This window comes from Thalassophryne amazonica, unplaced genomic scaffold, assembly GCF_902500255.1.
Source record: "Thalassophryne amazonica unplaced genomic scaffold, fThaAma1.1, whole genome shotgun sequence".
NCBI lineage: Eukaryota > Metazoa > Chordata > Actinopteri > Batrachoidiformes > Batrachoididae > Thalassophryne > Thalassophryne amazonica.
The window spans coordinates 120,925-136,762 of NW_022986299.1; the positions used below are offsets into that span (position 1 = coordinate 120,925).

The 15,838-nt window shown below is 41.3% G+C and overlaps 1 protein-coding gene across 1 annotated transcript in view; it reads left to right on the forward strand.

The window, feature by feature from the left end:
• nelfb (negative elongation factor complex member B) overlaps positions 1-15,838 on the forward strand; it is a 116,739-nt gene that overhangs the window by 58,541 nt on the left and 42,360 nt on the right. The window contains exon 8 of the mRNA XM_034165548.1: positions 9,313-9,408. Coding sequence (XP_034021439.1) covers positions 9,313-9,408 — 96 coding nt within the window. The remainder of the gene's footprint in view (positions 1-9,312; positions 9,409-15,838) is intronic.

The following is a 15,838-nucleotide window of genomic DNA, read 5'->3' on the forward strand; positions in this document are numbered from 1 at the left end:
ATGCGTGAGTTTTTCCACGCCTGTCGGTGACGTCATTCGCCTGTGAGCACTCCTTGTGGGAGGAGTCGTCCAGCCCCTCGTCGGAATTCCTTTGTCTGAGAAGTTGCTGAGAGACTGGCGCTTTGTTTGATCAAAATTTTTTCTAAACCTGTGAGACACATCGAAGTGGACACGGTTCGAAAAATTAAGCTGGTTTTCAGTGAAAATTTTAATGGCTGAAGAGAGATTTTGAGGTGACACTGTCGCTTTAAGGACTTCCCACGGAGCGAGACGTCGCGCTGCGCTCTCAGGCGGCGTCATCAGCCTGTTTCAAGCTGAAAACCTCCACATTTCAGTCTCTATTGATCCAGGACGTCGTGAGAGAACAGAGAAGTTTCAGAAGAAGTCGATTTCAGGGATGCAGCCGGCGCGGAGCGGCGGCACAGGAAAAACACCTCCGTGTTGATAACCATTTGTAAAATCCAGGCGGCTTTTGATGGCTTTCAGTGGAGTGAGTATATGAGAAATTGTTTAACAGCTGGACATGTTCCAACTTGTCCTTAAGGCTTCCAACGGAGGTGTTTTTCCTGCGGCGGAGCGTCGCGGCGGGTGCGAGCTGACGCGCGGACCCGTCCGCACGTCTTTCATTAAAAAAATCTCCTTTAACAGTGGAATATCCGGATAAAATGCTGAAAGCGACTTCTTCTGAAACTTCTCTGTTCTCTCACGACGTCCTGGATCAATAGAGCCTGAAATGTGGAGGTTTTCAGCTTGAAACAGGCTGATGACGCCGCCTGAGAGCGCTGTGCGACGTCTCGCACTGTGGGAAGTCTCGCACTGTGGGAAGTCCTTAAAGCGACAGTGTCACCTCAAAATCTCTCATCAGCCGTTAAAATTTTCACTGAAAACCAGCTTAATTTTTCGAACCATGTCCACTTCGATGTGTCTCACAGGTTTAGAAAAAATTTTGATCAAACAAACCGCCAGTCTCTCAGCAACTTCTCAGACAAAGGAATTCCGACGAGGGGCTGGACGACTCCTCCCACAAGGAGTGCTCACAGGCGAATGACGTCACCGACAGACGTGGAAAAACTCACGCATGCGCACGAGGGTTCAAGCATGTCTGACGTAAAAACATATGAATGAAATCCATATAGTTTTTGAACAAAAATAAAAAGGACCTATACTTTATGGACAGACCTCGTACAGACATACTTTTACAGCAAGGAACTGTTTTATCAAGCTATAAAAAAAACATTAAAAATAATTACCTTAAGCTGATCAAAATACGTTCCACATGGAGCAGGAAAGAGAGGGACCAAAAAGTGTCCAGATGAACCAGTCCTCTGTGATTCCAGAAGTGATTAGAGGTGTTTTCAGCATCCAAGGTTTGGCAGAGAATGATTAATCCACTACAAAATAATTATTTTATATAGAGTCCAGCGCACAGAGCAGGTGGAATTGTGTGTGCAAGAGGAGAGCTGTTCCAAAAATAGCCTCTCAGGTCCTGTGAAGCTGCCAGGCGCACGGATAATGGACTTTTTGCAGACTCTTAAGCTCCACGCAAATGCCTCTAAGCCGTCGCAGTAACTCGAACACAAACTGCGCCACGCTGTTGTTGCTAAATTTTGAACATCTTGAAATTAGCGCCACGCTCAGGAGCCTCGTTAACTGAAGATAATGCCTCTAAGAACAACTCTGAGCCACTATACTGCCATGATAGCTCAGAAACAAAAAAAAACAGGGTGCGTGGCTCCTTCTTCATCCTTCATTATTCGGTGGGACCGCGGCTTAATGCGCATCAAGTCCTGAATGCATTGCTGAAATGCTAAAGCATCCACAATTTCCATAAATGATTTGCAGAGGGGATCAGAAGGCTTATTAATATAAATGTATTACATCACCAATAATCAGAATGTTATTTGCACTAGTGGACAAGTTTGAGATGAACACACCAAATTCATCTACAAATTCAGAATATGTGCCAGGGGGCCTATATGCAGTGACAAAGTAATATGGCTGATTTTTATTCTTCTGACTTTGGCAGTGCGTAGCATCGTGGGCAGAGTGGGGAATCAGATGTTCAAACGAGTTATATTTGTGACCCCAGCAGTTAACCTAGATTAATAAATAACAGCAACACCCCCGCCTTGCTTCGCATCACAAAGGACATGCCAAAATGTGTATGCCAGTGGGCAGGCCTCATTTAAGGGGAGGACAGCTGTAGGTTTAATCCAGGTTTCACATAACCCAACCATATCTAAGTGATGATCCATAATTAGATCATTAATCAGCAATGATTTTGAGGCTAGTGATGTTATGTTAATGAGACCCAGGCTAAGGACCTCAGTGGGGTTGACAGTTGAACTGTTTGGGTTTAGGGGTGGTTCCAGAGTAGCATATACAACCCCAATTCCATTGAAGTTGGGGCGTTGTGAAAAATGTAAATAAAAACAGAATACAATGATTTTCAAATCCTCTTCAACCTTTATTCAATTGAATACACCACAACGACAAGATATTTAATGTTCAAACTCTATTGTTTTTGTGCAAATATTTGCTTATTTTGAAATGGATGCCTGCAACACGTTTCAAAAAAGCTGGGACAGTGGTATGTTTACAACTGTTACATCACCTTTCCTTCTAACAACACTCAATAAGCGTTTGGGAACTTAGGACAGTAATTGTTGAAGCTTTGAAGGTGGAATTCTTTCCCATTCTTGCTTGATGTACGACTTCAGTTGTTCAACAGTCCGGGGTCTCCGTTGTCGTATTTTGCGTTTCATAATGCACCACACATTTTCAATGGGTGACAGGTCTGGACTGCAGGCAGGCCAGTCTAGTACAACCCCTGGCAAAAATTATGGAATCACCTGCCTCGGAGGATGTTCATTCAGTTGTTTAATTTTGTAGAAAAAAAGCAGATCACAGACATGAAACAAAACTAAAGTCATTTCAAATGGCAACTTTCTGGCTTTAAGAAACACTATAAGAAATCAGGAAAAAAATTGCGTCAGTCACTAACTGTTACTTTTTTAGACCAAGCAGAGGGAAAAAAATATGGACTCACTCAATTCTGAGGAACAAATTATGGAATCACCCTGTAAATTTTCATCCCCAAAACTAACACCTGCATCAAATCAGATCTCCTCGTTAGTCTGCATCTAAAAAGGAGTGATCACACCTTGGAGAGCTGTTGCACCAAGTGGACTGACATGAATCATGGCTCCAACACGAGAGATGTCAATTGAAACAAAGGAGAGGATTATTAAACTCTTAAAAGAGGGTAAATCATCACGCAATGTTGCAAAAGATGTTGGTTGTTCACAGTCAGCTGTGTTTAAACTCTGGACCAAATACAAACAACATGGGAAGGTTGTTAAAGGCAAACATACAGGTAGACCAAGGAAGACATCAAAGCATCAAGACAGAAAACTTAAAGCAATATGTCTCAAAATCAAAAATGCTTAACAAAACAAATGAGGAACGAATGGGAGGAAACTGGAGTCAACGTCTGTGACCGAACTGTAAGAAACCGCCTAAAGGAAATGGGATTTACATACAGAAAAGCTAAACGAAAGCCATCATTAACACCTAAACAGAAAAAAAACAAGGTTACAATGGGCTAAAGAAAAGCAATCGTGGACTGTGTATGACTGGATGAAAGTCATATTCAGTGATGAATCTCGAATCTGCATTGGGCAAGGTGATGATGCTGCAACTTTTGTTTGGTGCCGTTCCAATGAGATTTATAAAGATGACTGCCTGAAGAGAACATGTAAATTTCCACAGTCATTGATGATATGGGGCTGCATGTCAGGTAAAGGCACTGGGGAGATGGCTGTCATTACATCATCAATAAATGCTCAAGTTTACGTTGATATTTTGGACACTTTTCTTATCCCATCAATTGAAAGGATGTTTGGGGATGATGAAATAATTTTTCAAGATGATAATGCATCTTGCCATAGAGCAAAAACTGTGAAAACACTCCTTGCAAAAAGACACATAGGGTCAATGTCATGGCCTGCAAATAGTCCAGATCTTAATCCAATTGAAAATCTTTGGAAGTTGAAGAAAATGGTCCATGACAAGGCTCCAACCTGCAAAGCTGATCTGGCAACAGCAATCACAGAAAGGTGGAGCCAGATTGATGAAGAGTACTGTTTGTCACTCATTAAGTCCATGCGTCAGAGACTGCAAGCTGTTACAAAAGCCAGAGGTGGTGCAACAAAATACTAGTGATGTGTTGGAGCGTTCTTTTGTTTTTCATGTTTCCATAATTTTTTCCTCAGAATTGAGTGATTCCATATTTTTTTCCCCTCTGCTTGGTCTAAAAACGTAACCGTTACTGACTGCCCCAATTTTTTTTTCTTGATTTCTGTTTCTTAAAGCCTGAAAGTTGCCATTTGAAATGACTTTAGTTTTGTGTCATGTCTGTGATCTGCTTTTTTTTTCTACAAAATTAAACAACTGAATGAACATCCTCCGAGGCCGGTGATTCCATAATTTTTGCCAGGAGTTGTACGCGCACTCTTTTACTACGAAGCCACGCTGTTGTAACACGTGCAGAATGTGGCTTGGCATTGTCTTGCTGAAATAAGCAGGGATGTCCCTGAAAAAGACGTTGCTTGGATGGCAGCATGTGTTGCTCCAAAACCTGGATGTACCTTTCAGCATTGATGGTGCCATCACAGATGTGTAAGTTGTCCATGCCATGGGCACAAACACACCCCCATACCATCACAGATGCTGGCTTTTGAACTTTGCACTGGTAACAATCTGGATGGTCTTTTTCCTCTTTTGTCCAGAGGACACGACGTCAACGATTTCCAAAAACAATTTGAAATGTGGACTCATCAGACCACAGCACACTTTTCTACTTTGCTCACTTCAAATGACCTCGGGCCCAGAGAAGGCGGCGGCATTTCTGGATGTTGTTGATGTTTGGCTTTCACTTTGCATGGTAGAGTTTTAACTTGCGCTTGTTGATGTAGTGCCGAACTGTGTTAACTGACAATGGTTTTCTGAAGTGTTCCTGAGCCCACGCAGTAAGATCCTTTACACGATGACGTCGATTTTTAATGCAGTGAGGGATCAAAGGTCACGGGCATTCAGTGTTGGTTTTCGGCCTTGCCGCGTACGTGTGGAAAGTTCTCCAGATTCTCTGAATCTTCTGATTACATTATGAACTGTAGATGATGGAATCACTAAATTCCTTGCAATTGAACATTGAGAAACATTGTTCTTAAACTCTTAGACTATTTTCTCACAAAGTGGTGATCTTCACCTCATCTTTGCTTGTGAACGGCTGAGACTTTTGGGGATGCTCCTTTTATACCCAGTCATGACACTCCCCTGTTTCCAGTTAACTTGTTCACCTGTGGAATGTTCCAACCAGGTGTTCCTTGAGCATTCATCAACTTTGCCAGTCTTTAGTTGCCACTGTCCCAGCTTTTTTTGAAACGTGTTGCAGACATCCATTTCAAAATGAGCAAATATTTGCCCAAAACAATAAAGTTTATCAGTTTGAACATTAAATATCTTGTTTTTGTGGTGTATTCAATTGACTATAGGTTGAAGAGGATTTGCAAGTCATTGTATTCTGTTTTTAATTTACATTTTACACAACGTCCCAACTTCATTGGAATTGGGGTTGTGTAAGATGCCTGGAAGTAAGTTCAGGTTTGAGACATTCCACGCGAGTTGTAGGTAGCAGACACGAAATCTTTGATATTGCTGGAAAAGCCGGTGGGCCACCTTCAGTTTCAATGTCATCCAATGTAGTATGGGTATTAAGTTTGCAAAGCATATCCCTGTGTGATTTTTATGGACACGTCTACGGAAACAGGCCACAGTTTCAAATTGTTGAATTTCCCTCCCTGGCAGATAAACTGCACTGGCTGCCTTTTTTCCCCTCATTTCGCTTCTGTTTAACAGGTTCCTTAACTGGCTCAAGGTGGTCTCTCCACCCTTAGTAATGGCCGCCGTGCGGCATGCCGCTAGTTACGTGACATCCATTCCATGTCTCTGTTTCCATGGATTCCACACCCACAAGCCTTGTCGGGTCTCTAATCACCTGCTCTGTGGCCTGCTGTAAAATCCTAAAGTTACCCTCCCTGTAGAGCTCTAGCTATATTCGCAGGCAAGATGGTGGCACCTTTCTCAGTAGGGTGAAGGCCGTCCGGCATCAGCAAGCCACGGTGGCTCCAGAACAAAGGCCTTGGGGGGGATCAGAGACTTCAGATTTCAGACAACTTGATTGATCCCAAAAAAGGACAATTACATTTACACTCCAGTTACCTCAGAATACAGCAATTAATCCACAATTATTACTTGTTTCCTGTAATAATGGCACATCAAAATTAAAGACAACACATGTACATTTGACATTATTTATGTGCACGAAACTTGAAGCAGTCCGTCATCCGAATTGAGGCAAAGTGGGTGAAGTCCGCTGCAACTGGAATCGCGCCGCCGATAGCTTGGGGGGAACGGGGTCAAGCCACAGCTAAAAACCGCACAGCCCCTGGAGGGGAAAGGGGTGGCGTGAGTGGTGGCCGGGATGGGGTGTGTAATGGGGGGGCAGAAAGGGAGGTATAGGGAAAAAATGGAGCATGCTTCAATCTTTGTCCATGTGTAAGTCTGTCAGTTTATTGTCTTTGTGAGTCGAGATAAGAAAGGAGCCGAATAATCTCACCAAGGCCAAAGACATTCCTCTAGAGGACAAACAGTTGGGCAATTTGTCCCTCAGGCTTGATAAGCCTGGAGTGTTGTGGTTGAGCAGTGAAAAACACTTTTTAACAGTTCCACTTGAACAACCAATTCCCAGTTATGAATTAAGAATATTTACCAGCCCCAAAATCTTCAGCTTCAACTGCAAGGCACGCATCTGCTCCAAGATGTCATCCAATTTGCATCTGAGTTCAAGAGTCATCGCAGTCTGAGAATGCACTGCCTTGCCAACCTCGTTAATCATGACGGACAAGCGAGGGGCCGTGGTTCTTGATGCCACCATCTTGCCAATTTTCCGGTAGATCAGGGCAGCACATAAGCCAGAAAGTACCAGCCCTGCTACCATAAGACCAAAAATGAATAAATCCTCGACATCCTCAACGGAGAAAGGCGCCAAGCATGCAATACACCAAGACCCCCAGGAGTCGATAACATAGCCCACAGGATGCGTTCCATCTGGGCAGGTAGGATCCCCCGGTCCTGACCTTCTTGTGGAAAAAATGGTGCCAATAATGTTCAGAGACCAGCTGCTCAATTCCATGGTAAATCCAATAGTAGTCCAATAGATCCAGAATCCAATATAATTTGGGGAATTCACATTCTGGTGAAGTAGGGACTTGAAGGTTAAAGGCAGAGAACAGAGATAAGGGAGTGGAGGAGATGTGACCGCCCTTGTTGGAGTCCCAAGCTGCTGAGAGTATGAATTGATGAATGAGTTGAATTCCCCTGCCATAGATGGTGGTTGTCACATGTGTAGATGATTCCTCCTCCCTGTTGTCCTCCTGCCTGGTGGCTCCATTCTCAGCATCCTTCTCCCTATATACCCTGGGTCCCTCCTCTGCACATGTGCAAGCCATCTCAATCTTCGCTCTCTGACTTTGTCTCTAAACTGTTCTACCTGAGCTGTCCCTCTGATATGTTGAATCCTAATCCTGTTCCTTCTTGTCACTCCAAAGGAGGATCTCAACATCTTTAGCTCTGCCTCCTATCTTTTTATTAGTGCCACTGTCGCTAAACCTTATAATCATAGCTCATCTCACTACTGTCTTGCAGATGTCCCCTTCACGTTAACCTTCTCTACTCCTTCTAACTGCACTGTTCAACTGGGCTCCCTCTAAAGCCCTGTTTACACATAGACAGTAAGAGCTCCTGGAAGCGGCCCGGAAGAGGTTTTGGCCGTCTTAAGGATCACACGCCGTTTTTAACACCGGCACTAGGGGGCGTGGCTTAGTTCCGGCTTTACCGGGAATCGTCGAAAAAATTATTCAACATGTCGAATAATTCCGGGAGCGGTCCCAGAGAATTTGCATGACGACGGAGACAACGCGAACAACGGCGTTTGATACTTTTTAATCGCTGTTTCATCCTGCCCCTTCCTGTAGTGCCGCAGTTTACACTGCCGTAATTGGCGGCCGCCATTGTATCCCCTAATCAGCGGCGTGTAAAATGGCGATAGAGCCCACATCGGCGTCCTCAAGGGCATTTTAACCAGCGACAGAGGCAGACAAAACGGCGGCGCTAGCGGACAGTATGCCGTTCTAAACGCCACCTTCCGGTTAACGGTGTTCCAAACGGCTGATAGGCAGCAGTCAATATAAAAACGCTAGCGTGCTGCATGCAGGCCTCTCACTCGCGGCCAGCTCCAGATATTTTTGCAGAGAAGCTCCAGTATGCCTCCTAAAAGAAAATTGGCAGCGGCAAGGACTTACCAAGAGATCTGGTTCAGAAGCAGAGGGTAGCCCTGTGGTGGAGACGGAGTAACACGTTGAGGAGAAGAAAAGGCTGAGTATGATCTCCCTCCCTCAGCAGTGACAGAGGCATGTATTCCTGCTTCTTCAGCCTATTATACTCTGGGGGCGGTGCCTATATGCAAAAGTTCCTGGAGTAACGCAGGATTTGCCTGGATAAATCCAGCGGTACACAGGGCATTATCGGCGGCAGCAGAACACCGTTCTCACGCGTGTCTTAACCTGCGATTGTAAAGGATAGAACTGGGTATTAACCCCCGTTGCCTTACATGTGCCGGATGCTACGGCGTCAAAACGCCGCTTTATTCGGCGGATTTAGCGGCATTTTATGCGCGTATTTGCGGCTAGTACGGTGGTCAAAACGCCGGCGAAATGCTCCGCCCCTTTCCACCGCGAAAACAGCCGGAACTACCGCGAACTTCGGTCTACGTACTACCCGCCGACAAAACCGTCTCTGTGTAAACCATGCTTAATTCACACTCATGGACTCAGTCTTGCTCCTGTAGGAGTCCGTTTACAGAGTAACAGCCTAACTATTACTAGGACAGATCTGCCCCCCCAACACACACACTGCTAGGGTTATTTCTAAAATGTGAGGAATAAACAACTCAATTCAGTCTTTTCTGCCACTCTGCTCCACACGAGCCAAACATTAGAAATAAAATAGGCTGTGACTGTGTAAAATCAGGCTTTAGGTTTTGATTTTATTTTATTGAAAGTGAACTTTTTTCCTCCTCACTTCTGAATGTGACTTGACTGTTGCCTGACATTGTGATTTTACTGTGTCTGAGGATGCTTAAATCTGTGTGCGTGTACGTGTGTGTGTGTGTGTTTGTCTCTGTCGCATCAGGATAGTCCTGATCTGATGCTGCTTCTCAGGATGCTGTCCCTCGGTCAGGGAGCCTGGGACATGATTGACAGCCAGGTCTTCAAAGAGCCTCATTTAGTAAGTACATCAGATGTAGATTCTTTTGGAATTCACATCAGGGAATTAAATATATATATATATATATATATATATATATATATATATATATATATATATATATATAATTTGTGTGTCTTCATCGATTGAGAACTGGCAACACCGTGGCATCATAATTTTCTCAGGTTCAAATCTCAGAATCAGAATAGCTTTTTTCACCAAATATCCACACAATATAAGGAATATGACTCTGGTTTGAGCTGCACTGTCTCTGTACAAGCATGTATAAATATACACTAAATACTGAATAATTCACAGGAAAAATGTGCAAATACAATAAAATGTGCATTATAAAATGTGTGCAAAGGAGAAACAGACACCAGATTAAAGTTGAGTTGTACATTAGGTATATGAATGAGTGAGTTTTTATTTGTCAAGTGTCATGGCCTGTGGAAAGAAACTGTCCCTGTGTCTGGTTGTTCTGATGTACAGAGCTCTGTAACGTCCACCAGAGGGGAGGAGTTTAAACAGGGTGTGTCCAGGGTGGGAGGGGTCTGCAGAGATGTTCAGGGTTGTGAATTCCGCAGATTTCATCATTGGGGGGTGGGTGGGTGTTAGTGTTGTACTCTGTAATTGTGATCATCACTGAGTTTTTAATATGCCGATCACAAAGCATTGTCTTCTTTTTTTTTTTTTTTTTTTTTTTTTTTTTTTACAACATCATGTAAGTTTTATAAGTCCGCGGACACTGATCTGTGTGTTACAGATACAAATTTGTGTCCTTGGATCTGCGGACTTTATGGAGGAAAAATGCTACTCAAAGCCTGGCTGTTGCGACAGTTGTCATAAAGCGGGACGGGTTGGTTGCTGCGGTGATGCTGTGTGGCTCTGGAATGACGCTGAAGCTAAACGTAGCATGTGGACATCACAAACGTTTAGTGCACTCAAGTTTTTAAAAGAAGAATTTTACAGCATGTCTGTGTCACGGAGCGACATCAGACAGAGAGAAGATGGCGAGAAAGACGGTTTGAAAAAGTCTGATAAGGACAAGAATCTGTGGAATTGTCGCTGGCTTCATGAACACACCTGAAAGATAAACCGGAAAAGTGAACTGTGCCATCAGGAAACACTGTAAGAATTTTCTTTCCCTGGAAAATAAACATTGTGCTGTTAAAACAGGATTTTAGACAAGATTATGTAACTTTTTTATGATGAATCTAGACTTTCTTTCATTGGATGGAAAAAGACGTGGCTTTGAATGGATTTACATAAATTTACACAAGAATGTCAGAGTTTTTATTAATGTAGACCTTTTTCATGGGGAAAAAGACACTGGATTTAAAGGAATTTACACAAGAATGTCAATGAGTTTTTATTAATGTAGACTTTTTTCATGGGGAAAAAGACACTGTGGATTTAAAGGAATTTACACAAGAATGTAAATGAGTTTTTATTAATGTAGACTTTTTTCATGGGGAAAAAGACACTGGATTTACAGGAATTTACACAAGAATATCAGAGTTTTTATTAATGTAGACGTTTTTCATGCGGAAAAAGACACTGTGGATTTAAAGGAATTTACACAAGAATATCAGAGTTTTTATTAATGTAGACGTTTTTCATGCGGAAAAAGACACTGTGGATTTAAAGGAATTTACACAAGAATGTCAATGAGTTTTTATTAATGTAGACTTTTTTCATGGGGAAAAAGACACTGGATTTACAGGAATTTACACAAGAATGTAAATTTCATTTCATTTATTTATACAGGAAAAGGTTAAAAAGCACAATTGTACATTATCCCAGGCCTGACTCGGTAACACTGTTTTACAGCAGGTTCCTGTTTTACGCACAAACCGACACACAAACAAACATTTCATTCAATCATTTGGACACTTAACATGTACAGCATACAATCAAAAAATGATCAGTCAAGTAAGAGAGGTAGAACAGTGGTTACACGAGTAACTATTCTTTAAATTGTCCCTGTAAGTTTTTTTTTTTTTTTAAATAGTATCTCTGAGCTGATAGATCTAGTGCCCAGAGGGATATCATTCCACACCTTAGTGTAGATATAGAAGAATCATCTTTGTCCATAAGTGTTTTTAAAAGAAGGGACTTGGCACTGTTCCACCGATGTTGATCTGGTGCTCCTTTGAGAGTTTGTAGTTGGTACTAGAGCCAACAGAGGTGGTGGGAGGCTGAAGTTTTTTTTAACTGAAAATAAAATCTAATAGCAGTACTGCTTATATAGTTGTTGAAAGTCAGAGCATTTGATCTGGACAGGGCTATACAATGGTGGGTCCAGCCTGGAAGCTGACAGTGTATTTTGAAAGCTCTGTTGTACAGTCGAGCCACAGGATCAAGAACATCATTTGTGGTGAGAGACCATATAGGCAGACAGTAAGAGAGACAGGAGAGGACTACGGCATGGAGGTACGTGTGAGAAACAGTGGTTGTCAAATATGGTATGATTTTATTGTAGACATACAGTTTTTGTTGCAGTTTCTTGGTCAAAGAGTTGACATGCTCTTTATAATTAAGATGTGAATCCAAGAGTACACCAAGATATTTATAGGTTGTTGTTATGTGCAGTTTGTAATCAGATAACATGATTGTGTTGCACTTGTTGTGTTTGTTGTGTTGTTCCACTTGTTGTGTTTGTGTTGCATTTGAAGTTGCTTCCTGGGGTAATGAAAATACATATATTCAGTCTTTTTCATGTTAATACTAAGATGATGATCCATTAGCCAATTTTGGAGTGTTTTAAGATCAGATGACAATTTGGTATTTACAAGATTGGGGTTTGAATCGGAGTAAAAGAGTACAGTGTCATCTGCATACAATAAAACATTAGAATAGTTGCATATAAGTGGAAGATCATTAATATAGAGAAGAAACAGTAATGGACCAAGAGTACTCCCTTGTGGCACTCCGATATTGTAATTAGGAGGATAAGATTTAGTTTGACCGATTTTGACTATTTGAGACCTGCCACTCAAATAGGATGTAATCATGTCAAGCACACTTTGGGACAACTTAAAGGACTGAAGTTTACTTAATAAAATGAGATGATTTACTGTATCAAATGCTTTACAGAAATCTATAAAAACTGCACCTGTAACCTGTCCTTTGTTTAAAGCAGAACGTATGTGTTCAGTGAACAATAGAAGAGCAGACATAGTGGAACGTTTGGACCGAAAACCATACTGAAAGTCACTAAGCAGGTGGTTTTTCTCCAGGAAGCTGATAAGTTGATTATACAAAGTTTTTTCTAGTAATTTTGATATCGTTGAAAGTATAGCTATTGGTCTGTAATTTGAAATGTATGTAGGATTGTCTGATTTAAATATGGGAATGATCAGGGCAGTTTTCCAGGAAGATGGGAACACAGACAGTCTAATACATAAATTGATCAGGTGGTGAAACAAAGGTACAAAGCTTTCAGAGTGTGTCTTCAAAAAGTTCATTGTTAAGCCAGTAACATCCCGTGTGTGAGAGTGGTTTAAGGATTGAAAAGTGGCAGATATCTCTTGTTGGGAGACCTCTGCAAAGGAGAACAAAGATTGAGAACATGTCTGCACTGGTGTAATATCAGGAGATGTGAAAACAGGATAACTCCTTTACAGAAGATATAAAGTAATCATTAAAAGCACTTGCAATCTTTTCGTGTTCTGTTACAAGATTACCATCGATATTAATTTTAATTTAATTTAAGTTCTTTTTATTGTTTCCTGTTATGTTGTTGAGTACTTGCCATAGCATTTTTGGATTTGAGCCAGCTTGAACAATTAAGTTTTGAAAATATGTCATTTTGAATTTAAGTAATTCGGCCGTGCATTTATTTCTAATTTGCTTAAATTGATATTTACTCTCTGGCGTTTTGGTTTTTCTATAATGTTTTAAGGATGTAGCTTTTTGTTTAAGAAGTATAATTATTTGGAAGTTAATCTAAGGTAGTTTAGTTTGCCGTTGTTTTATCGTTCGGACAGTTGTATATTTTGTAGTTAGTTTCGATTTTCTCATGAAAATTAACTAAAATTTGATCAGGGTTTGTAAGTTGCATTTCATTTGACCAATCAATATTATCTATTTCTTCATTTAATTGTGGTAAGTTAGAGTTTTGTACTACTTTTGTTACAGTCAGATGACTAGCATGACCTTTTGTAATCTTGGCTTTTGTCCTGGTTACATATGTAAAGAAATGATCAGAAATAGCAGTTTCTATTATACCAGAGAGAGCGAATTTGGAAGGTTGGGAAGTAAAAATGAGATCAAGCACAGAGCTGTGTGTTTTTCCAGTTCTAGTTGGTTTTTGATTAAGTCCAAATTTGATTGCAAGAGCCTTTAATGGTTTAGATGAGCTGTCATTCCAGTCCTGATTTAGGTCTCCGAGTACGATCAATTCCTTTGTATTCACTAATTTTAATATATCAGAGAGTTGAGACACATATAGGTTCGGATTTACATTCGGAGGTTTATACGTTACTATAATTGTAATTGCGTGTTGATTTGTAAAATTTTTAACTAGCTGCAGTGACTCCGAGGCAGTTTCAATTTTTGATATGGAGTGCGCATAATTTTGACTTACATAAAGTGCTACTCCACCTCCACATTTACCAGTACGATCTTTCCAATATAAACTATAATTTTCAATGGAGAGAAAAGAATCAGGAATTCCTGGTGTTAGCCAGGATTCACTGATTGCCATTACATGGGCTTTGGTTTGTGCTAGTATAATTTTCAGTTCATCTATTTTTGGTGCAAGGCTGCGTATATTTAGATGACAGATTTTGAGGCCTTTGCTTTTATTAATGTAGACTTTTTTCATGGGGAAAAAGACACTGGATTTACAGGAATTTACACAAGAATGTGTGGCTTTTTACTATAAGGTATGTTATTGATATTTTACCCTGATTTTCCAAATATTCTACAAGCTTTAGCTGTGGTTTTTGAAATACTTTAACAGTCTTTTCAGTCTTCATGAATTTCATGTCATTTAATTGTTCTGAGTTAATGCATAATTTGGTTTACAGTTAAAAGGAAAATCATACCAGGTCCTACTTCCACGTCATATTCTGTTATTTCACCATCATCTGTGTCAGTTCGTTAGTTTGTCTCTTTGGTGAGAAACTAAGAAAACCACACAGTTACACTGTCATTTTTTCCGGCAACATAAAATTCCCTGAAGATGTACAGTGAGATTTTTTTCTAAGCAAACATTTTAACTCTGAAGTATGAGTTTTATGTACTTTAGAAATCCAGTTGTTGGTCAGTGAAAGTACGCGGTCAGCTAATGTTACCTGTTATGCTCATGAGCTTTCATGGTAATAATAATATAAATACATTTATGTTAGTATATATGCGAATGTGCATTTTTTTTTTAAGTACATAACAACCCCCAATGCGCACAATGCAGGCACTGAGGGGAGGCGACAGGCTCGTGGTTAAGCGCTGGTCTTGAGACCAGAGGATCCTCTGTTCAAATCCCAGCCACACTGGAAAATCACTAAGGGCCCTTGGGCAAGGTGCTTAATCCACTAACACGTCCTCCCGGTGTGTACTGAGCACCTTGTATGGCAGCACCCTGACATCGGGGTGAATGTGAGGCATTATTGTAAGGCTTTGAGCATCTGATGCAGATGGAAAAGCGCTATATAAATGCAATCCATTTACTGAGTTTGTGCTGAGATTAGCGCATTACTGAGGCTAATGCTAACACATTAATATCTCTAACGGGTTAGCATTAGCATGTATGACCACATTGCACCCATTATGGTGTCTCTTCACTGGAAGGTACAATGAGCTGGTGTTGAACACCAGCAAAACAAAGGAAATGATCGTGGACACAACACCTACCAGTCAATATAGACAATGTGGGCATTGAGGTGGTCCCCACGTACAAGTACCTCAGAGTCCACACTGACTGGACTGGTGGGTGCAGGTAAATGCAGAATATAAAAAGGACAAAGCAGACTGTTCTTCCTCAGAAGACTGAAATCCTTTGATGTCTGTAACGATATGCTTTTCCTTTTTTGATCTGTGGCAGTCAGCGCTGTTTTGTTTCCTGTTGTGTGTTGGGGGAACAGCTTGTCTGTCAGGGACAGTAATAGACTGGACAAATTTGTCAGGAAGTGTGTGTCAGTGACGGGGAGGGAGGCGTCTCTGTGGGTGAACCGGTGGAGAGCAGGATGAGGTGTATTATGAGCTCCATTATTAACAGCAAATCTCATCCTCTGCACGACACTGTGGTGCTCAGAAAAGCAACTGCAGTGTCAGACTCCTCAACATGAGATGTAGGACTGGAGGTAAAGAAGATCATTTGTCCCTGCCGCCATGAGACTGTTTAACGCCTCTTGTTAATGTATTTTTACTTCTAATGTGTGTTTATATTTCTCTTATTTATTGGTATTTTATTGGTTGGATGAATTGTGTGCGTTTGTATGCTCTC